The following is a 25612-nucleotide window of genomic DNA, read 5'->3' as shown; positions in this document are numbered from 1 at the left end:
ACTCATACTTCAAGTGTCAAATTGCCCTGACACGGGCGTCGTGGGTTTTTACTGATATGTATATAATAAACACTTGAAAACCTTTCCCTCGAAACCGCAATGGCTAGCCTTAATGCAACATTGTCTGATGCGTCTTTATATGGTATGGTCGGTATTTACGTAGTTTGTTTAAATTACAGCCCTTGTTTAAATTGTACCCGGGTGTCATGGGTTTTCATTATATGTATATAATAAGAACTTAACAACTCTTCTCCTGAATCTTCACAGGATATAGCTTAGCTATTTGGCATTAAACGTAAAGTTGACTTCTCATTTTTGTTGCCAGTTGACCGATGACTTTTCTTTTGTATTCAAGCTTTAGCTGTAAAATTATGACTATATTTACAGTTTTAGATCGAGAATTCAATTTAATATTAGTTGACAAAGATTTTGACCTAGTGACCAACATTTTGTAAATAAAGCTACAGCTATATAGGATTGTTTACAAAGTTTCAGATGTAAAATTTTAAAAACTTTTATCTAGATTTTGTCCCATTGTCTTCCTTTTTATAATGATACTACAGTACAGCATTGCAATTTATTTTAAATACAATCAATTTCAGATGCAGATTTGAACATGAATTTCAGTTGACCTAGATTGTCAGCAAATGACGTACATATTTGTATTTATAGCTATAAATTTGAAATTTGGACTATGTCCAGTTTCAGATGCAGATTTGAACTTTTTTAGCCCTAATATAATCTGCGATATAGGGATTTTTTGGTCTTCTTTGTCACTTTTGATGCCATATCGAGTAGTTTTCTTTTCTCTCATATGACATATTTATTCAGTTTAACTCAGATAATGTTTATATAAATATTGACATATTTCAGGTGAGAAGAACAAAACAAACGTGCAAGAAAGAACAGTTATGTTAGTTGGTGCAACAGGAACTGGTAAAAGCACATTGGTAGACGGTATGATAAATTATGTTCTTGGAGTAAGTTGGAGTGATCCATACAGGCTTACACTAATTGATTTGGAAGACGAGGAAATTAACAGAGATACCAACCAGGTACTATAAATAATTTGCAATTTAAGCTCGAATTTGTATAAAGATAAGACCTTAGTGTATATTAAAGAGATACTCAGGCAAATTTATGGAAAAAATATCAAATTTATCTTATGTACTGGAATCACGCTAAAATGACATTTGTAAAAGTCCCAGCAAGATTTTCTGTAAATATTCTATATATTTTAGGTTTGAAGCGTAAAAATATCTATATATGTTGAAAGAAATTTAGACGCCGACAGAATCCCCCAAGTAGTTTTAAAACTAGTAATGTGACTTAAACAAACCATGGAAGTAACAATAACAGATATTGCAGATGTAGTATTATTGAAACAAACATAAATCATTCATTTGACATGTTCTTTAACGTTTCCAGATATCACTGTGACAATTATTGTGAAATCTTAACGCTCTAACCTGACCCGCAAACCACCATTTTATTCTTTATAAGGAGAAAGGTTTTGTTTCTGTGACTGCCTAGTGTATTCATTTTGAGGACATTTACAGATAAATGACTGAAAAATTCAAAACAAAGAAGTGAAAATTTTGCCTGTGTATCCCTTTAAACTCAAATTTTCCTACCTCATTTATGATTTGGAACTTGAATGTTAAATGATTGCATTTTCACTGGTTTTTGCTTTAATTGACTTTTACTCAGTAATTAATAAATGGGTTATCTTCATTATACAAAACAACCTTTTGGATAAGATCTTTTAAAAAACTGAACTCGACCTTGACCTTGAGCTTGAAATGACCTTGACCGTCAATGTCAAATTATTGAAATTTGGTTAAATTGTCATAATTTTGTTATTTATGTATGGCTTTGTTTTATACGCAGACAAAACAAGACGCTCTACTAAACAAACATACTTCAGATAAGAGCTTGACCTTTAAATGACATTGTCCTTAAAGGTTAAATTCATTAAAGTTTCTTATTTGAACCTATTGCAATGAGCTTTGGACCAAATGTACAGTTTGAGATTGATATCAGCTACCCTAGATAATTCGGCAACGTGACCTTCTTTCTTGTACTTTGATGTACAGATTTGGAATATGTTCACAGTTTAAGATGTAAAACTGACTTTTTCAGCTGACCTAAATTTTAATAAAGTGACCTACTTCCTTGTGCTTCGATGTACAGTTATGAAATTTTGACCTAGTGCAAATACTTTTTTATGTAAAACTGAACTTTGATATCAGCTGACCTAGCTGTCTTTTTAGGGTGATTTGAGTACATATTATTATTTTAATATTGTTGTCATTAAGTCATTCAGTATCCTTTTAAGCTGTGATTTAGGTAATAACAGAATTTGTCCCCAAAATACGATATCTTGTATTTTTCGTTCTCACAGGCTGTTTCGCAGACACAGTGGATAACGTGTTACACTATTAATCCTTTACAAGGTAGCCGGTTGGATTACACCTTGAACATCATTGACACACCAGGGTTTGGAGATACTCGTGGCATTGAGAGAGATAGGGAAATAATCAGTCAGATTCGAACATTATTTTCAAACGAAGGTGAAACTGGTATAGTATTCATTGATGCAATATGTTTCCTGGTTAAAGCACCTGATGCACGTCTGACACCAACACAAAGGTATATTTTCAACGCAATCATGTCACTGTTTGGACATGATATCAAGGACAACTTTTGCATTTTAGTGACATTTGCAGATGGAAAGAAACCACCAGTTCTTTCGGCTTTGAGGGAGGCAAAATTACCTCATGAGCTTTATTTTCCATTTAACAACTCCGGTCTCTTTGCAGAAAACACTAGTGAAAAGGCTTCCAATTTCGCTTCTATGTTTTGGGAAATGGGGTGTGACAGCTTTAGGTTGTTCTTTGATAAACTTAAGACAATGAACACAAAAAGTTTACAACTGACGAGGGATGTTCTTGAACAACGAGAGCTTATAGAATTAAACATAGAAAACCTCCAGCCAAAATTAAACGCTGGTCTCCATAAAGTAGATGAAATAAGTAAAGAAATGAAAATACTTGAGGAATTCAAAACACAAATAGATGATAACAGTGACTTTGTGTATAAGGTTGAAGAAACAGAACAAAGGCAAATTGATTTACCAAAAGGACAGCACGTTACTAACTGTCTCACCTGTAACATTACATGTCACAAAAAGTGCAAAATAGCAAATGATGAGAAGAAAAGAAAATGCCAAAGCAATTTGGATGTAAGGATTTGTACGCCCAAGCCAAAAAAATCTTTTTGAATATCCCATAGGAATACTCCCAATACATATTTGGAATATGTTACTGGTTCCCAAAAAGGAAAAAGACATATCCGGAAAAGCTCCCCCAAAAATACAGCCGCCGCTAAAGGCGAGAAAATAACCCGCGGTCAATTTGGTTTAATTGATCGGGAATGCAAGAAGAATTAAGGCATTGATTCCCTTGAAGAGGAAAATCTTTAGTTTTTGTAATGGGGAAAAATAAACGAAGGTAATAAGTTTTGAGGCAGATAGATTAGCGCTACGTCCAATCCTTAAGCTTAAAGTTGAACTTATTGATTTGTCATTAGAATGTGGAAAAAACGAAGGACAAACGGCAGTCGGGGTTTCAGGGGCGCAAATTTCCTTCGCTTATGCAATGCCCGGGAAAAAGGCAACCATTGGGAAGAAAGATTTTTTGTTGAACGTTTTACAACAAGGTTTACAGACACCAAGAAAATATATTCGGCTCAAGAAATCTTCACATACGGTAGTAAAAGGCGAAAAAAGAAGGGAAAGTATGGCATTTTTACATCGATTGCCAATTACTTTTGAGATATGATCAAAGTAAAAAAAGTCATGAACTTTAATTTATTATAAAAAGATTACAAAATATGAATAATACTTTTGTAATAAATTAATAAATGAATGGAAGCGGGCTAAAACCGAAAGTAATAAAATTAGTTTACTTAGGACTTCTCCTACATATAAGTAGTGAACTTTGATAGGATTCCTCATGATAGATGAGTAACACTGTTTAAAAATGGTATTTTAGGTTAATACTAAGAGTTAAAGAGAGTGGTTTTATAAGTCCCCTACCGTTCCCCTTCCGTCAGTACATTAGTCCACAAAACTGGATCCCGTGATATCGCAAAAAAGCACTTGAAAATATTATTTTGAAACTTGATATATATATGGTTAGATAATAGTCCGGAGATTATGCACGTCTTTTTTCCCTTTGCTATAGCAACAAATAGACTGAAAAAGGTGAATTTAACACAAAAACTGGATCCCGCGATAATGCAAAAAGTACTGAAAATATTTTTGAAACTTCAAGTTTAAAATATACATTCATTATCAACACCTACACCATATGTGATTTGATTATAATTCTAGCGCCTGGGTTTCCATGATTATTTTTATTTAAAAATTGAAATATATTTGGAAATTGTTTGTGACTATATTCGAAAATTGTAATGTTTTCACTTTTCTTCTTTGTGACTATAAATGGTATCCTTCTAAAAATTTAAGATAATTATGTCTCCCAAAATGTTTTGGAGACATATTGCTTTTGCCTTCGCCGTCTGTCTGTCCGTCCGCACTAAGCTTGTCCGTCCTTCACAGGTAAAAAACTGGTGGGATTTCAACCAAACACCAAACTTTGCAGGAGTGATCAGTAGCATCCCTAGTTGTGAACATCACCGGCACGTTTCGCTTTGCTACACAAAATCTCCGCCAGAGCTAAAAATAAGAAATCTTGTCCGTCATTCACAAGTCAAACTACTGTGGGATTTTAAATTTACAGGAGTGCTCGGTACTATCCCTTGCTGTGCATTTCGCTAGCACGTTTCGCTTTGCTGCACAAAATGACCGCCAGAACTATAAACTTTGTCCTGCTAAGTCAAGTTATCACAGGAGTGACCATACAAAGTTTTGGGAGAAATATGTTTTTGTGACCAAAACCGTTCTAGTTGTTCTTGTTTCAATCGCATCATGTATGACAATGTTCATAAGTCTAGCATCTTTCTTTCAAGAGTTATCTCCTCTTCAGTTTTTAAGAATTTTGCTTTTAAAATGTTATATTCTGGTAACAACAAGGGATGTTTAAAGATTTATCCTCAGAGTGTCTGCCAGTCCGTCTGTCTGTTCGTTCCTAAAAACTGTCTCGTGAGATAATATTTTAGAACTTGAAACTTTCAACAAATTAACTTACAATATACAAAAAGTTGAAACATTAGTTATACAAATTCATCCTGTGAAAATTGGACCTTTTGATTATCTGTTGTATAAACATAATATCCTTACTAGGCAGGGGAACTATGATACAGACAAACTAAGGACCCAAATGATTTAAGTTAATTAATGTCATTCAGTCATTCATTCAGTGGCCAAAGGCTTTTTTCTGAATGTCGCTTGGGTTCTGACCGGAAGGGGACTTATGTTTTGCTTGTAATTCTATGATAATTGCTTGTTTTATTTTCAAAATAGCTTTTAATCACCATGATGTAAATATTATAGAAATTAATGCAAATGAAGTATTTGTTTATCATTAGTCATTTTTAATCACACATTTTCTGCTTATTTGTTTTAAAACACATTGTTAAGTATTTACAAAAGTTTCCTAATATTGTTTTGAATTCTAAAACACTGTCCAACGTTGCATGGTTGATTATATTGCATTTGATTGCATTTTGTTATAAACTTGTTGTAACCAAAGAAACAAAGATAATTACATCATAACATTTGAGAGGAAAAAATATGAGATTATAGAAATAGAAAGTGAACAAGAGCAGAATCATCATAGAAGGGGCGAACTTCATTTCATATTTCTATCGCGTTTCTGACGTTTACTTTGTATCATTTTTTGTATATGTATACAGATGTACTAGTATATGAACCAATAAATTAAGCGATGGCAATTATGGCAACAGTTTTCCTCGATGCTGAAATTGTAAATGATTTGCTCTAACATACACTGCTAATTTGTTAGATGTTTTTGTTGTTGTTGTTTTTCAAATATTATTTCAAGTGTTATCATTGAATATAGATGCTCGGTATATTATATTTCAACAATATATTGATATTGCAGGCTTTTTTTCTTGTATCTTATTAGATCAACTTATTTATTTATTTATTATTTTTTTTTTGAAAAAAAAAGTATTGTTACAATCATGGCCGCGTTGACTTTGCCGCAAACTTTATCTTTGATCATAACTTTTTAAGTTCTCAGTGTATTATCTTCATACTTTGCCACAACAACCCTTGGGAAAAGACCTTCCAGTACACCACACTAACCATGACCTTCATTCATAAATGACCTTGACCTTCAAGTATAAATGTGTAAACTTTGCTTGATTTTTGCTGATTTTTACTATAAGTGGCTATAACTTTGTAAAACCCTATCCGCAGAGCGGATAGGGGATTATTGGAACGGCCTCTGTCCATCCGTCCGTCTGTCTGTCCATCCGTCCCTTTGTCCGTCCGTCTGTCCATCCGTCCGTAACACTTTCGTGTCTACTCCATAACTTTAAAACCCCTGAATTGTTTTTTAAATAACTTGGCACAAGTGATTAAACATTATGAGACAATGTGCAGAGCGCGATAATTGGGTTGCTACCCCCAAGGCCAAGGCCACACTTAAAGGTCAGGTGTTAAAAAGTCGACATTTCGTGTCCGCTCCATAACTTTTAAACTGCTATTTAAAAAAATAACTTAAAAATAACTTGACACAAGTGATCAACATAATAAGACGATGTGCAGAGCGCAATAATTGGGCTGCTGTCCCTAAGGTCAAGGTCACACTTAAATGTCAAGTGTTAAAAAGTCAACATTTCGTGTACGCTCCGTAACTTTTAAGCAGCTAAAGATTTTTTAAAAATAACTTGTCACCAGTGATCACCATTATGTGACATTTGCAGAGCGCAATTACTGTGTTGCTACCCCCAAGGTCAAAGTCACACTTAAAGTTGACAAGAAAGACCTTGACCTTCACTGATAAATGACCTTGACCTTGAAGGTCAAAATATTGAAATGTTCATTGTTTCCCTAAAACTGGCTGTAACTTTCTAATTAATGAATGGATTGACTTCATTTTAGACAGATAAGACCTTTATGTATATAAAACTCAAATTGATTGACCTTGGCCTGAAGGTTTAATTATCAAAATGTCATTAATTTCTGCTATAATTGACTAAAACCTGGTTATAAATAAATGGATTATCTTCATATTTGGGGAAAAAAACTTTCGAACAAGACCTTTTAGAAAAATTGTCTGTCTAGTCAACTTAAAGGTCTATTTCATTTATACAAAAGTAGACTTGCTTCCAAACAAACATATTGAATAATATAGATATGACCTTGACCTTTAATTGACCATAAACATCAAGGCCAAATTAATGAAATTTGTTGGGTTTTTTTAATCAACTCAAAGTGACTTTGACTCATTATGTCACATTATTGAATGTTGGTTATATTGTCATAATTGGGTTAATTATGTACGGATTGTGTTTATATGTGAACAAAACAACACATGTGACCAAACATACATGTTGAATAATTTAATTATGACCTTCGCTTCTAAATAGCCTTGACCGTCAAATGATTGAATACTGCTGATATTTTCTTAATTATCATTTATTTATGGAAATGATTCATACTTGGACAAAACAATGAGTGTGACTAGACAGACCTATAAAGATATTACAATAAAAAAAATAAAATAAAAAATATTGTTTTTTCTTTAGTTTTCTTTTTAAAGATTTGTTTTAGGCCATTCATGTGTTTGCTTTTAGAAAAAGTAAAAAAAATAAGCGTAACACCCGCCCGGCGGTGGCTCTTGTTTTAGAGTCTAATTGTAGTGTACTTTTTTTCTTTTTTCGAATATTCTTAAGAATTATGTCACTTTTGTTCACCATTGGATATAAATGCACATGTTTTTCCACATATAAAAGCGCTTTTAAAACCATATACTATCAACAGTAAAACTGTGTATGATTTAATTTTTTCTCTCTTGCCTTTCATGTCTTATGTTTTGTTATTTAGATATATTTTTGTTTTGTGTTATTTATCATTAAAAGGATGATATAATTTAATAAAAAAGAAAATCATGAAATCGTACAAAGAATAGCTTTTTTATGCATGTATATACAACTGTGAGAAAATTGTCTTGTTTTATGCTTAAAATGCCATGATCTAATGCATAACGTTAATAAATCATAGCCACATTCACTCATCATTTGTTATTACTCTATTAACCCTTTCACTGCCATGGGGACGGCTTATGCCGTCCCTGTTATTTTCGGCGTATTTGCCATATGGACGGCTTTAGCCGTTTCTATAATAATAATAGTAATAATAATAAATTAATAATAATAAAAATAATAATAAATATAAAGAAAATTATACCATCGACAATAATTATTATTATACTTACAGATTTGGAAGCATATATAATTATTATAATACTAATAACAAATAATAATAATTATATTAATTAATAATATAGTAATTTATTAGAAAACCCTCTGGCAAAAAGGTGATCAATAAAACAATAACCCTCTGGCAGCGAAAGGGTTGATCTAAACTTCACATGGGAGTAATCATTTCATATTTACGTGAATAAATATACACTTAAAGATTTTAGCACTTATTATTCAGATGCCTGTCAGGAATGTGCTGAAACAGTTATGCCAATGAAAAACAAAAATATTCATAATCATACAATTTTAATATAATTTGAGTGCATTGAAAAAAAAAAGTATTCAAAGAATATATATGTTTTTGCCGCGGAAGGGCTTTTGTCTGCCCAGTCATTTTCACGGGAGGGCTTTTGTCTACCCTGTCATTTTCAAGGGAGAGTTTTTGTCCGCCTTGTCATTTTTGACGCGTTTCCCTTATAACAAGAAACACTTCAACGGTTGAAAAAAGGGATAAGTGGAAATATGAATGGAAAGGAAAGATTATTTAAGTGGTAATAAAAGTAAGAAAGCAGATGTGGCTTTACTTTTTGATGCAACTTTTTGAAACAGTTATATTGATAACAATGAAAAAAATGAAAGGTCTATTAGTGTTTCAATCATTTTCAATAGACCGTTTTACAGTACGATTTTCCACAGCCACGGATGTTGCATTTCGCGCATGTTCATTCTGCGTAGGGCAAAAGCGCAATAACGATACTACATTAAAGCGTATTTAAAGGCTTAAAAAGACGTTAATTCAAGTTATGTTACACAGAAAACAGAATTTTTTAGATGAATTGAAGCGGGAAGTTTTTGAAACGTGAACTGATATTTATAACAGATTTACAAAATTAGCGGGACTAATAATTCAATGACCAAAAGTCTTCTGTTCAAGGTATCATTAAATGACTTTTTCATCAGTAATTTGAATTGAAACAGCAAGGTGTTAAAGATAAAAAATTTACCCATGTATTTCATAATATCACACAATTGGTATTCCTTTGAAAGTGGATTGGTAAGGCAGTAATTAAGTGTCAAACTGATTGACACTTGACCGGTTATTTGCCAGCTAGTTCCAACCGGGACGTTTTAGTACCATGACAAAGTTAATCACTTACAATTATGACAATCGTAATTTAAGTTACTTTATTTATACCAATCTCATCAGTGTTTATAAATTTTGTGAAGTGACAAATAGTATGCGTGACGTGCATTTTTATGTGTAACGAGGAACCGGTTAATATGTGCGTTATTTCACCATCCATCGTAACTTCTCAAGAATTTGAAAAAAAATATTTAAATATATTCCTGTGAATTAAAGAAATTATGTTTGGCATCACAGTCAAATCGGATAAAGGTTGAAATTTGATAAACTGAAAAGTAAAAATGCATTATCACGTGTTCCATTTTTTTTTCGATATAGGTCTAGTCCAATAACTTTTATGTAAAAATTCAGATCATTTTCAAGTGTTAAAAAATACACAATATTGTTCGAATATAACAACAACAACAGCAAATGTTTATTAATTTCAGATTACCATGTTACTAACGTAAAAAATTACTCTTTTTGATTTGTGTTGAACGTCGAGAATGCTTTTATAATGAATATATAGGCATACGCATTCTACTGTTAAAGTTAGAAATTTCCGAGTAAAGAATCTAAGTTTTTTTTCTTCAAAATCTTAGTTATTATACATGTACAAATTAGAGATTGGGAGGAGGTCTATATCTGCCTGCCAGTTTTGTAAAATAATGATGTGTTGTCTCTAATTTAAAATCAGAAATGAGAAAAAAGACACAAAAACAACCTTTATTCTACCAATACATTCTGAAAGTCATAATTGTACAATATATTTTCAACATTCGTTAGCGTCTGAAATGATTTTTGTCCTATAGGATTGCAGTTTTGCAAAGGAATCGTATCACAATTGTTTTGGTAAATTGGCCAACTATTAATCAGTGTTTTAAATCATATCTGTGTTATAAGTAAATCGACTGTTTATTAAAATAAAATTCAAACACTGCGCCGTTTATGATCATTTCTTTTTTTATTCATGTCATTTACAAATGTACATACATTTCCTTTAAATTTCTCCTCTCGATTTCAATGTAACATGATATTTAAGCACAAAATGTACTGAAGCATTGAATGTGCAATTTACAAACATTTTACTCGGATCAAATTTTCTACAAGATGTTTCTTTATCTTGAATACACTTGCTTAATGTTCCATCTGGATGATGAACTATAGGGAGATTTAGAAGATGTGCGCAACTATACTATATCTCCACTTCTTTGCTCAAATTGTTCAATGTTGTTTAATGCTTGTTCGATTTCTTGAGATGCGGTATCCAACTCGGTATCAGCCATTTCTTGCTCTTCCTTGCTGGCGATGGTAGATATTGATGCAGTTATTTTGTTCAATGCGTGTGCGTTATCAGACACTTATCTGTTGCTCTATAGACATGGTGTTATAGAGTTCAGTGACATAAGATTTTTATGTCCAACCAACTTAGCATCATGAATGACTGGTACTTCATTCCTTAGTTGTTCTGTAACAGTTGTCTTCCTCCCACAGTGGTTAGTATGTCTACCAGGCAGTTTGGCTTTCTCTAAAATGACATTTGCTCCTAACTTGTTTTTGTCCATCGCCGAATTCATGAACCAGCTAATGTCACTTCCTGGCTTGTAGTTAGGATTCAACCCTTGTCAGGGCGCTTTTCTGCATATCGTTTGTATATTTCAACTGGACAGTCCTTGTCACCTACAAAGCACGTTCAAACATACCATCTATATAAAACACAGTTTTTTCATAGTTGAAATGTTTGCGAAATTTTAAATTTAATTTGATTTAATGAGCTGTTTTCAAGATTTAACATGAGCTGTGTAAATCCAGTCTTTTTAGTAGATTGTTAGTATAGATTACGATTTTTAAGATTTTGATATCATATATAGGATCTACAATGTAAAAGTAAAACACTAAACTTTTACAAACCTGGTTGTGCGAACATTTTTGGCACAAAATTCCTAGGGTCACTAGCGATGCCGTTTTTTGTCTTAGTCAGCCTCTCTGAAAAGCTAAGTATTATCACCCTGGTGCTGTTGTGAGTAGCTCAACATCTCCCCACAACATTGTTTGATGATCCTGTACCAAAGTGAAGAATGTTGTTCAGCCAGATAGTGTTAGACAAAGCTTCAGGCGTTTCTATAAGTTGATAAAAATAAAGTTATCTTATAACAGTATTATGCGATTGAAGGCAATCTAATATGGTTTCCGGAGTTTGCTTGTCTGGGCGGGCATAAAGACCTGATTCTGGGAATTAAATTAAGGCCTTTATGCTTATGGCGGAATTTGTTTCCCCAGATCATGCAGATAAAACAATAAGTTCTACTTTTAATACGTCTCTGTTATTCTAGTCATGTTTAAATGTACTATAGTATACTTTGTTTACGGCTTTAATAAAAGCCCTTTTAGTGCTGCAAATTCATAGGGTAAAATGACACCGAAGTGGTCTATGTCAGCCAACAGCAAGTTTTATATACCAAATTGTTCGTCTGGGTCTGTAGTTTCCGGAATGAATATTCATTTGGTTCAAGTCCGATGCGTAGCTTAAAAATCCAAGATGGCGTCAAAGATGGCCGCCAAATCCCTAAATATTCTAGAATATTAATATTTGCTCATATTTGTTTCCGCTTTTGTATTTCAAGTTAAATTTTTGCACGTAAGATATCATTTAAAGCGTTTCATACGAAGAGATTTAATTTTATTGGAGAAAACAGATTGCTTTTTGCTTTTTTATACGTAAATAAGTAAAATAATGCTAAATATATGGGTTTTGCTATGATACTCTTGTCTTAACTTAAACAGAGAAATATCTATTACTTATTTTGTTATTCCACTATTGTAATGTATTCATGAGAGTAATGCTATAATGTATTCATATCATATCTTAAGAAATCTTTCTTTATAATTATGCAGTAAGACATATAAAATGAGAGGCGGTACATTAAAATAGTTTTTCATTGTAAGGTTGTAACTGGTACTTATTTGTTCTATCAATTATTTCCCCAAATTTTGTGTTTCTGTCAAATTATAGCTTCTTTAGTGCAGTCCATGTAACTGATTAACATAATAAACCAGGAATATGATCATTTGCTTCCGGTTATTTAATGAATTATTGTTCAAATCGTACCCCACCCACTATGAATAAAAATCTAGAGAAACTCTGACGCCTCGATTATACTGATTATATGGAATGACAATATTTACGTAAGTTCATAAACATAAGGTGATTTCAAAGTGTGGTACTTTTACAGGTATCCTGTCAGATCTAAAAATATGTTCAAAAATGTGTTACCAATTTAACAAGCAATTATCATAGTATTGCAAGCAATCCATAAGTCCCCTACCGGTTAGAACCCCATCAACATTCTGAAGGGCTATTGGCCATTCACTAATGTTTCAATTTTTCTCTATTTTAAGTAAATTTGTTGGAAAAGTTCTTTAAAAGTGATCACAGGAAACAGTTTTTATGAACAGACAGACAGACGGACTGAGGACACTCTAAAGTTAATATTTGAAACATCCCTGTTACCAAAATATATCATTTTAAACGCAAAATTCTTAAAGAGGAGATAACTCTTGAATTAAAGATGCAATTTCATAAAAATTTTCAGCTCTTTTTGACTTATCACAAATATTGTTATATTTGCCATGTTTTAAGCCTATTTGTTGCCAAGGCAACTGATATTTTATCAAAATAGGAAGAACAGATAAGACATGCATAATCTCAAGACTGCTATCTACCCATATGTTAAGTTTCATAAAAATATTTCCAGTACTTTTTTAGTTATCACTGGATTCAGTTTATGTGTAAAATTTGCCAAATTTTCAGTCTATGTGTTGCCATAGCGCTGCCATCTACCCATATGTCAAGTTTCACAAAAATATTTCCAGTACTTTTTGCGTTAACACTGGATCCAGTTTATGTGTAAAATTTGCCATATTTTCAGCATATTTGTTGCCATAGCAACCAGAATTTTCAACAAAGGAAGAAAAGAAAAAGACGTGCATAATCTCCATACTGCCATCTATCCATATACCAAGTTTCATAAAAATATTTTCAGTACTTTTCAAGTTATCGCGGGATCCAGTTTTGTGGACGGACGGACTGACGGACTGACAGACGGACGGACGGACAGACGGACGGAGGGTAAACCTAAAGTCCCCTCCGGTAAACCGGTAGGGGACTAATAAGCATGATTTTGTTGTAAGTTCACCTAAGGATTTGAAAACAACCTCTGTTCATTTATTTATATGTTACACACCTTTTTATGTCAAATGAAATGTAATTTATTTTTTAAAGTTTCTTAAATTGACAAAACAGTCATTTAAAAAGTTTGATATTTTATCTACATAGATCATTCGGTTTCTTGAAACATGTATAGTAGTCGGATAAAACATAATGTTTATATGAAAATCATCCAGCTTGGCATTATAATTGTGTTTGTGTTATTTAAATTCCTTCTATTCGAGCTTTTTCGAGTTGTGTAGTACTAGTATTTCTTTTTAAACAGTGTATAATAACCCTTTGGATAAATATTGTATGATAACCCTTTGGATATGTTACCTGCTTTTGACCTTTGATCCCGTTTTATAAATCAATTTTATTTAGTTTCGCCCATTGTTCTCTATTTCTTGTGGACAATATGTTGTATGTCGTGAAATTGCACGAACATTTTACAATGAAGATACCATGATCACTTTCGTATGAATATGTGTGTCCACTTCCTTAAAGTGTACCAGTTTATGTAAAATTGAGAATTCTGCCTAAGCCGGAGCTAGGGGGTGTGGATGGTAACTTGCAATTACCACTACCGGTATGTTCCTATATGACGACACAGTGTAAATAAAATAAAACCACGCCAAGTAAAATTCTAACAATTGTTATGGTTACATTAGACGAAATAAATGAAATACATACATGATCGTGTAAATATGTGCAATTAAGGTACAGCCTAATTACCATAACCAAAGTAAAAGGAAGGCAGAGCAACAAGACAGAAGACAGAAGACGAAATTAAAACAATTAAGAACGCACAAAACGTCAAAAATGACGTTAATTAAAATTTAGTTTAAAAATTAAATAAAAAGTTTCAAAAATGAAAATGTTGCAGACTTGGTTTGATTGAGCCTGTTCATGAACGGCACTGTCAAGTGCAAACTACAGTTGACGCCCCCTAGCACCGAATTAAGCAGAATTCAACATTTAATCATGGTTATGGTGAACTTTTGGATTTAAAAACAACCGCAGACGCGCTTATAATGTGGTTATCATGGAACCTTTAATGTGACACGTTAGTGTCATTCCATAAAAAGCGGCGTATGGTCTTCAAGAGCAAGAATGTGTGTGCCCTAAACAAGAAAACAATGAGCGGAACTTAATAAAATGGAATTTTTAAAGGGGATCAGAGGTTATGAAGCCTGCATGCCACAGATAAGCTGTCATCTCCACATAAATCAGGCCTGCTTATACCTAGACGTAAAAGAGTTTTTAGTGTACAATTAAATTTTAAATATATATCTGAATTACGACGACTGGACTTTGTAAAATATTTACGTAATTTATGATAGCGATAGCCTTATTAAAGAAGAAATAAATTGCGTTCATTAGAATCATCCACACGACAGCAGGCACAGACAAATAATTAACTTAGAAATATATACCCAATATAATGTTGCATGAAGTACATGTGAACAGTAAAAAACGTTATTTAAAAAAGCGATTATCATAGATTTTAGTTATTATGTTATTGTTAATGATAGAAATGTTTAAATTTGAAAATATTAAGAGTTTTTTTTTCATTTTACGTTCACTTGGAATATTTAAGATTTCACTTGAACAAATTTGATTATTCATGTTAAGGATATCATCTAGTTAGCGGTAAGTGCTATTTAATGCAACGTTTAGCTTCCGGTTGTGAAATAGTAGAGAGACTTAACATAAAATCCCTCTTGTAACAATATAAAAGTAAATATAAAGTAAGCTAACATGTCATTGTAAAAATCAGGAAAAGTGACGATCCTTTGAGAGCAATTAAACATGGCAAAGTTGATAATTCAAACTCAGTTTGATGGGGTCTGTTCATGAGAGACCATATCTCCCGTCTAAGTAGTATCCATTTCTCAACTATAAAAGTTTTGCAATCGTTGATCCCGAAGGACCAAGTCGTCAGGTTAGCTCAATAGGTAGAGCGTTGGACTGTGAATCGGGAAACCCGTGTTCGATTCCGGGACGGGGCAGGTCACTTTCGTTGTGATTGATCATGAAATAGTTTCAAAGGTTATTCGCACTGTACCACTGCTCTGCTATGTACAGAAGTTTCAGTTCCTTGCGAAAGTGAGGGCAACTAGTACTGGTAAACTCCTTGACAGCCTGCCCAGGAACAATTCGATGGCTGAACTGTGCTCTGGTAAATTCAGTGTGATTACTGCCGTGATCCGGATTAAAAACTACCGACACACAGACCACCATCCCGAAGGACCTATTAATATAACACTGTTAACCTGCTGTTGCAGACTCGGTTGATTGAGCCTGTGCATGGACGGTACTGGAAAGTGCATGCCCCCCTGGCACATAGTATTACTATCAAGTACCCGCCAGGGAAAATATAAGCTATTTTCGTCCAATTGAAAGCTCTCTTAATTCCTCCCATAAAGTTAACAACAAACTTGAAACAAAATGCTCAAAATCATACATAGGAGCTGCCAGTAGGACAGCGTGCTCGACTATTCTCAGTGCTTGATAGTAAAAAAATGGGACATAATATTGTAAAAAAAGCTTGATACAGTGACCTCCTCTGTACGCAGGTTGAGATTATGATGGTGAACAAGTGTGCAAGGTCTCAAAGCGATATGTCGATGGAATTTTGAAAATATCTGAGGCGTTCATGTAAATTCAAAGTTTGAAAAAGGGGGCATATTTCTTGTCAAAATGCTTGATAGACCTCATCCAGTGTTCAAGTGAGGGCATGATGGTAAACAAGTGTGCAAAGTTCAAAGCCATTTGTCAATGGACTTTGAGATGGTATGCAAACTTTAACGCCGACGCTCGGGCGACTAGGATAGTTGTCCTTAATCGTCGAATAGTTGAGCTAAAAAGAAACTGCCCTCATAATATATATTTTAAATTCACTCAATATATAAAATATTTATATAATAATATTTTAATTTAGATATTATATCCATCATCAATAATGACAAAACTCCAAATGTGGTCCAATTGGTAGATTATCATATGTTATGCTCAGACAGCACGCTCGAATATTCAAAATCAACAGCCTGCATAATAAAGAAATTCTCTTATTCATAAAGTAGTATAACTCTTTGAAATAAAAACATGCTAGAGGGAAGTAACCTACAATAATGATCTCAAAGATGTGTTTAGTTTCAAGTGCATTACCTCAATGGTTGTGGAGATAAATCTTGTCCGAGAAATTCTGTAAGTTAATAAGTAGATATTATTATTTCCTAATAAATGCTTAGCTTATGGGTCTTAAACAGTGACCTACAAGTATAATCAAAATCACATTTGAAGACTAACGATGAATGTTTATGGCTAAGGAGAAACAAACTTGCAAACAAATCCTTAGCAAAAGGCTAGCACAAGGTCAACGCGAATGCCGAATTGCAGGTCAGTAAATTAGTTCCTTATTCTGTGCATAAAACAAATGAGAGATATTTCAACATTTAGACATACATGCAGGGCATTTTTCTATGAAAGGTAAGATGTCTTATCCACTAACCAATTAAATAAAATTGTTAATCTTTTTAATGTCACTATTATAATGTAAAACAAAAAAGTATCTAATTTAAAGTTGAACTTCCCGTTCGTAATACCCCACCCACTTTGTATATGAAATTTAGATTCAATAAAAACACATTTTGCCATAGCTCGCTTATTTTAACTTATTCTTCAAAATGTTGTATTATAGTTTTAAAGCTTGTAAATTGAACGAAATCATGAATTTTATTTCAGTTTTAAACAAGAAAAAAAACTAATAAGTTAACAACATATTTCAGAAAAGGACACCCAGTTTGCAACATATTTTTTCTTTTTTTTTTTAAAATTAGGCGATTGAAAACGTGGAAAAAAAAAATCAATAAAGACAAACTTTATTAGCATGAGTAAGTTGAAAAGAAAATTTTATGCCAAAATTTTCAATTTTGATTTACAAAACTGGGAAAAAAGGAAATAAGCCAAACGTAAATATTACTAGAATATTTAGGGATTTGGCGGCCATCTTTGACGCCATCTTGGATATCTTAGCTTCGCATCGGGGTTGGGCCAAATGAATATCCATTCCAGAAACTACAGATCCAGACGAACATTTTGGTATATGAAACTTGCTGTTGGCTTGACATAGACCACTTACCCCTCTAAATAGGCTAGTAAAAATGGGCTGATTTGCAGCACTATTTTACAAACACAAATTTATCTTGAGTTGTTTATTTTTTTACAAGCTACGCAAACTCCCGAATCTATGTAACCGAACCACCTGCCACCCATAAAAATATATTTTATTATCATAAAATGATTTATGGCCGAGGTGGTTCATATAAATTTGGCGGAAGCACCTTGCTCTTTGTGTTATAGTAATTACGGTTTTGGGTATTTTACAGTGCAGCCGTACTCTTTATGTATAGTATTTACAGCTTAGAATATTACAGTAAGCTAACAGCGTAACGCATGTCTATATTTGGATATAGTTGCACATGCGCACTCACTCATTTCGTTGAGCGCGTGGCTTTCATTCCAGTACAACTTTTGATAGTTTCACATGAAAAATTTAGTTTTCCACCACCTCCCTTTCCTCCTCCACAATTATTTTCTTTGAAGAGCTCCTAAATTTTTGTCTCCTTCGTTACAATTTTTTCATTTTTATTTTTAAAATTGTACAAGTTACTGTTCTTTTACAACGAGATTCACATAAAGACAAATTTATACACATTTGTATGTATTCAGATGTTTTCATATTTCAGGATGGAATTTGTTCATATTTCTGTTTGTTTAAATTTATCTCTATTATGATAATTATGTTTTAATGTTTGTTGTACGGCGGAATTTGTTTCCCCAGATAAAACAATAAGTTCTACTTTTAATATGTCTCTGTTATTCTAGTCATGTTTAAATGTACTATAGTATACTTTGTTTACGGCTTTAATAAAAGCCCTTTTAGTTTCCCCAGATAAAACAATAAGTTCTACTTTTAATATGTCTCTGTTATTCTAGTCATGTTTAAATGTACTATAGTATACTTTGTTTACGGCTTTAATAAAAGCCCTTTTAGTTTCCCCAGATAAAACAATAAGTTCTACTTTTAATATGTCTCTGTTATTCTAGTCATGTTTAAATGTACTATAGTTATACTTTGTTTACGGCTTTAATAAAAGCCCTTTTAGTTTCCCCAGATAAAACAATAAGTTCTACTTTTAATATGTCTCTGTTATTCTAGTCATGTTTAAATGTACTATAGTATACTTTGTTTACGGCTTTAATAAAAGCCCTTTTAGTTTCCCCAGATAAAACAATAAGTTCTACTTTTAATATGTCTCTGTTATTCTAGTCATGTTTAAATGTACTATAGTATACTTTGTTTACGGCTTAAATAAAAGCCCTTTCACAACACAAATTTATCTTGAGTTGTTTATTGTTTTACAAGCTACGCAAACTCCCGAATCTATGTAACCGAACCACCTGCCACCCATAAATAGTTACCATGCTATTGTATATCTGCCATAACTCATGTTGAGATCAAAAGAACTTCTGCTGGTTTTTCTGAATTTCTAAAATAACAATAAATTGATAATTATGACTGATTGACGGTTGTATTGATTGACATTCAAACGATACGTCACAGTTTTTCGTGATGCTCAAATGTAAAGGTACATATAATAACCTTCTCCACAACTTTCCTGGCACACAGGATTTTATTTCATGATGTTTTAATGTTTCGTCCCGTACTTCATCTGAAATGCGCGTCACCAGATTCGAAGCAAGAGAAGAGTTTGGCACACTTGGCAAGTGCGCCAATATGGCTTATTGGCACACCTGTTCAAATACGGGATTTTCGCATGTCATATTCAGGAAAAGAAAAACATTTTTATTGCTAATTATAGTAACATATTAAATAAAGGGCCATATAATTTGTAAACAATATTTAACTAATTATTGCATATGTTACTACTGTATAATTAGTAATAATTAAAGATGCGTTTCTTTTTTCTGTATATAGATTTATACGGGATTTTCGCATGTCATATTTTATACTACGTACATAACGATTTGAAAACCAGAAAGAGAACAACAAATGAAACTTATGGTACAAAATTATCATAAGCTATAACATATAGGTATTTTCTGCCGTATGGCACAAGGAAACAACAATGTATTCAGTCAAAGGCAATTTTAAAGGACCAAACGTAGACCATATGTCGGCCATTTTCAAAAAAATGTCATCATTCAAATCGCGGTAATGGTGTTACATTTAAGTTTTTTCATGTTTCAGATAAAATTTCTACATGTTATTTTACTTGATTTAAGTATTAAAATTATCCTTACTTTGTAACTCAAAATTTCTTTTTTCAGCAAACAAGAACATTTAGAAAATGACTGTTTATACTTGCTTTTTGCAGAAATTTGTAAAATAATGTTCGAAAAAATCTAGAGATTTAAAATATTTTGCACAAAAACTTTGTTGTATAGGTGTAGAAATAAAATGTGTCCATTCTGACCAATTTTAACACTGGTCACATGAAAATATGCAATTACCGTGAAATAAGCGATGACGCAGAATTAGTGATGTTGAGTATAAGTTATGTTTAAATATCTATACAAGTGTCTGTCCGGTAACATGAGGTAAAGACAATAAAGTTTAGATTCAGATATGAGTTATAGTGAATTCGAAGTAAAACCATTTTAGGCATAAATTTGCTTGTGTAATCGGCGTGTGTTGACAAAGACAAAATATAAAGCGAAAAACGGTAATGCGCATATATATTTAACGAAGCAGGTTATGGATGCATATATAAGCAAAGCTAAACTATTTTTTAAAAATGTTCACATGTTCAAATGTTCGCATAACTTCACAGATTAAATGAAACCGTCTTAAAAAGTTTTTTGGGTCATCCCGCCTGTTTTCACGGAACTGATGGCGAGATCTTCTCACAAGATCCCGTTGGGGTACAAATCATTTATATACTGTGTGATAATATCATAATGGTACGACCGATTTATAAATGTTTACGTTATCGTGTTAAAAGTAGCCGTACAGCTGATTTGCTTAATAATTTATATTTCTGTAAAGTAAAGTTATACGTCAATGGCAGAAGTGGCTTTCCATAGTTTTATTTATAAGCATGTGTTTTTATTTGTTTGGGTCGTCAGACCAAACAAATAATGGTAGCGAAATTTCAGAGTCTAATGCTGCTAATTGCAAATGCCGAAAGTAGTCCACTTTTTTGAAGCGGTTACTTCCCTTTATATGTACACTAACGCCGAAAAATTCAGGGGAGATCACTGCGTAAAGATGGTCAAAGACAGGCGCATTAATTTGCAAGCAAAATAATTCCCGAATGGTCGAAGATTTCTAATATTGTTTTATTGTATTTTCTGATCGAAAATAAGTAAATACAAAGCGGACATTCAATCTCTGACACAGAAGTTTACGACAAACCTAACAACAAGTAGTTCTCAAAACAGCTTAAAACTAGCGATTTAAAAGAAAGAAATATTTTTATTTTGTTACAAGTATCCAACAAATATCAACGCATCAAAAGTTTAAAAATAGCGTTGGCTTATAGAATTGTCAATAAATGCATAATTACAAATTACGCGGATGAATATGATTTTATCAATGAAAATACTATTTTTAGCGATGTCGATTACCGAATACTACACAAACCGAGTAGTGGAATATATAGATTCTACATGTCGCACTGATTGGGCGAGAAGATTTTCGCTAAATTATTAATTCAATTTTATACAACAGGTTTATCCTGAACAAAATACCTCGAAATTAATAAGGATTACAAACCCGAAATGCAATGGAAGTTCTAAATTTAGAATGACTTGATGTTATTCAGGCAATGTTTGTATAACTTCTCCGTGGTACAGGGGTAACGCGTTCGCTTAGTGAGTGAGAGGTCTGGAGTTCAAATTCCAGTCGAGGAAACTTTTTTTTTTAAATTCTTTTTTAAGTGTCTTTGTTAAGGAAGTAGCTCTGGTGCCTAGCAAAATGAATTATAATACATAAAAATAAACTTATACAGGAAAATACATACAGATATACAGTACGATTTAGATTGCAAAGATCAGAAAATTCCAAAGAACTTGCAGCCCTTTGATTCTTTATAAGTATACATGCTTATAGTAAGCTCCAGGATTATTTACATCTGTGTTAAACAACAGTTAAAGTCGTTACAAGCCCTAATTTAGAATAATATGGTTTTCTTCAGGCCGTTCACATATAAATTCACCGTGGCTGAAGGGTTTTCGCGCTCGCTTAGGAAGCGAGAGGTCTGGAGTTCAAATCCCAGTAAAGGCAACTCATTTTTTTTTTCAAATTGTTTAAGTCAAATAAACATTAGATTGAATATCAGTGTTGCAATTAGTCTTATAGCCAATTTACTACAGTTAAAACGCTGGAAAGCATTGGTGGCACTATACATATAATCTCACAACCTGTACCTTTCTTAAATTCTGAGACCCAAACAAATTCAGCGCCTTCTGTGCTTTGATTTTAGTTGTTAGCCCGGGGTTCTATGATATCACGGTACTTAACGTTTATCGGAAAATATTTAAATATAAATATCATAAATGAATAAGATTTCACTTCCATCTTATAATTGAACCTTTTCCAGAACTGTTTGTCAAAAATTATTTCAAAAGAACCAATAGAAATGACATTTTTTAGAATATTTTCAATGTCTGCCATTTTGGGTAATTTCAGAGGAGGTTACTACGGTATCAAGGTAATCCCCAAAAAAGCAAGTATGGAAGGATAGATGGGTCAAAACTTTCAAGTTAAGTTGTGAAAATCTTCCAACAGTTAACTTGCTATAAAATTAAAACTATATGAACAGACTATATGTCAGTATATGTGTTTATAACATATTTTAATTGACTGTGTAAATACCATTAAGGAAAATGGTAGTCAAATATGAAGGTTTTATAAAATAGCTTTCTTGCCACAAATACATTCATTATTCATCAAATTAAGTTTATTGACAGATGAAAATGAATCTAGTGTGCAAGTTTTACAAATATTAGCATCATCATGTGTTGCTTTTACTAGCAGTCACAGAAAATTTAAATACCTTGATATCATAGAACCATTGATATCATAGGAACCGAGTATACCTTATATGTTTAACTTCCGGTATTAAATCTGTAAAAATCACTTTATTTCAATTCATATTAAAGAAATTATATAAGTACTTATCTGGCATATAATATTACTTATCGGAAATTTCCAAATGTATGTTTCATTGCAATGCATGTGTTGACTTGTAGCCTGTACAAATATAGATTTTCAAAAAATAAAATCATGTTTACAGTTACGTAATTTATTGGGAAATTCCGACACATGTATACAGCCTACGTAATTTATTGGAAAATTCCGACAATGAACAAATGAAATTGCATTGCGCATGTCCAGTTATGTCACTTTGGTTGGAACTGCACGGAACGAATATGTAAGCTATTTTAAATGTTTTTAAATATGTTTGTATGCGTCTTGTATTTACTTTTGACAGGTCTTTAAAATATAATAGATCTATATATTTTTTGTAAATACTGTTATTGTACATGTAACAATAATTATGTCACACGTACACGGTCGCGCCGAATGGAATTCAGTTCTTTACTTGCATTGGTCAATTTGTGGCTGATGTTTTATTTAAATTTCGTCTTTTATTTACTATCGAATATCATGCAACCTATGGAAGAATTAGAAACAATGTATTTTTGTGCTAGGTATCTAGCCCCTTGCAAGATAAGTTGTCCGTAGAATCTAGCATGAAATTTTCGTGTTCGTGTTTGGGAATAAGACCAATCAATATATGACCAACTATAATTGTACTGCGCGACGAGATATTGTGCTATTTTCGTGTCTGGGCAATATCTCGCCTCTAAAAAGTAAAGAAAGTTTTTTAACTTGTGATGTCAGATATTTTGAATGATTGATTGGGACTATGAATGACATTGAAGGAAGATTTATACTGACTTCTGGTAGTGTTTAAATGATATATTTATCAATTGATTGAGATAGGGCCTATGTTATTTTATTTTACCACAACTATCAGGGCCGTTCCAGAAATATTTTGCTGGGGGGGGGGGGGGGGGGCTAATGTTTGAATGTCCAAACTTCTCCATTTAAGGGGAGTCTTGATGCACTCCCCAGAGTCCCCCCACCCCCCCCCCCAAAAAAAAAAATGAAATCTGGTGCATTTTAGGTGCACATTTTGAAATGGAAGTGTTCTGTTTTTTCACAAAGTTTCAGACTTTATTAAATTTGTCTTGAAATTACATTTCATTTATGGCAAAAGTCGAAGAAAATCAACTTAATGTTTACTAATTTCTAGAGTCAAAATATGCTTTTAAAAGAATTTTCCAGACAGGCAGATGCTTTTAAATCAGACGCTAGGGGGTCAGACCCTGCCCCCCCCCCCCCCCCCCTGATACCTCCTTGTAAACTCTCTATTAAAAATATTTTAATATCTATTCTCTAAACACAAATGGGACATATTTTACAAAGATAAAACTGGTTTTCAAACAATTTTTACATATATGAAAAAAATGAAAAAACCATGAAGTCTCAATAAATTTGAGACTTGTCAGATGGCGAAAAGGTATTTTTTTTCATATATGTAAAAATTGTTTGAAAACCAGTTTTATCTTTGTAACAGGTGTTCCATTTGCGTTAAGATATTGAAATATTTTTGATAGAGAGTTTACAGTAGCGAATTTAGGTTTGGGGGGGGGGGGGAGGGCAAGGTCTGACCCCCCAAGCATCTATGTATAAATGTTCATCACATTCAATGGGGGATATTTCTAATTTACTAGTATTTTAAATACCTTAAGTGTGTTAACTGGAGTGTGTAGCATACACATGGTAATATTATGGTTAAATACAAAAGGTCTCCAATTTTGGTAATCTGTTATACAGAGCAATACAAAAAAACCTGGTATAAATGATGTGAAAAATGCTGCATTCTTTTACTTAGTAACTGAGAAAAAAAGATTTTCCAAAAATACAATATTATTTTGATTATTGTGGCTAAATATGGAAACTTTATTTTCAGAAAATGAAATGTTCTAATTTATGAACTTTGAATAAGGGGTTTCCAAAAATGTAATTGCAGGACATTTCTAAATATAAATGGTTAATTTTCAGAAAATAACAATAAGTTGTGTTAACCTATAGCTCTTCAGCGCTTCTTATGTAAAATTCTTCCAAGTATAATTTCCAATAACCGTAAATTATACCATACCCAGACTATGGTATAATTTTCAGTTTTGAAGATCGAAGGAGTAAGTGTTTCTGGGCGGAGCTATAGGTTAAAACAGATACACCATTGGTGCGTTGACGATTTCTGGGTTTGCGTAAATTATACCATAATCACGTGACCTTTCTTATGCAACCTCACTCGACTTCGTCTCGTGAGGTTAAGGCATAAGAAAGGTATCACGTGACCTTTCTTATGCCTTAACCTCACGAGACTCGACTTCGTCTCGTGAGCTAAAGGCATAAGAAAGGTCACGTGATTATGGTATAATATACGCAAACCCAGAAATCGTCAACGCAGCAATGGTATATCTATTACTTATCATAAATTAACATCAAAAACAAAAGTTGGAATTTTGCATGGCTCTGTTATATGTGCATAAAAATAAATAATCTGCATATATGTATAATGAACTATTCAAATTATTTTATTAAGTGCAATGGTATAATTGTACATGCATTACCATATTCACAACTGACATTATGCAACATTATTTATTGACTATGCTAGCTGTCTAAAATATCAGATTAGATTATACCTATAGTACTCTGAAAGAAAAAAATACTTTCATCCCCTATTACTAAGACC

General features: G+C 32.7%; 1 protein-coding gene across 1 annotated transcript in view; it reads left to right on the top strand.

The window, feature by feature from the left end:
* The window catches only part of LOC132744567 (uncharacterized), a gene marked incomplete at its 3' end in the record, with an annotated part of 65527 nt that overhangs the window by 16876 nt on the left and 23039 nt on the right, over nt 1-25612 (top strand). The window contains exons 5-6 of the mRNA XM_060733356.1: nt 874-1055; nt 2405-3244. Coding sequence (XP_060589339.1) covers nt 874-1055; nt 2405-3244 — 1022 coding nt within the window. The remainder of the gene's footprint in view (nt 1-873; nt 1056-2404; nt 3245-25612) is intronic.

The sequence above is a fragment of the Ruditapes philippinarum genome, unplaced genomic scaffold (genome assembly GCF_026571515.1).
Source record: "Ruditapes philippinarum isolate M1 unplaced genomic scaffold, ASM2657151v2 ctg4574_1_1_1_1, whole genome shotgun sequence".
NCBI classification, from domain to species: domain Eukaryota; kingdom Metazoa; phylum Mollusca; class Bivalvia; order Venerida; family Veneridae; genus Ruditapes; species Ruditapes philippinarum.
Note: the sequence above shows the minus strand (reverse complement) of the source record. Positions and strands in the feature narration are given on the sequence as shown.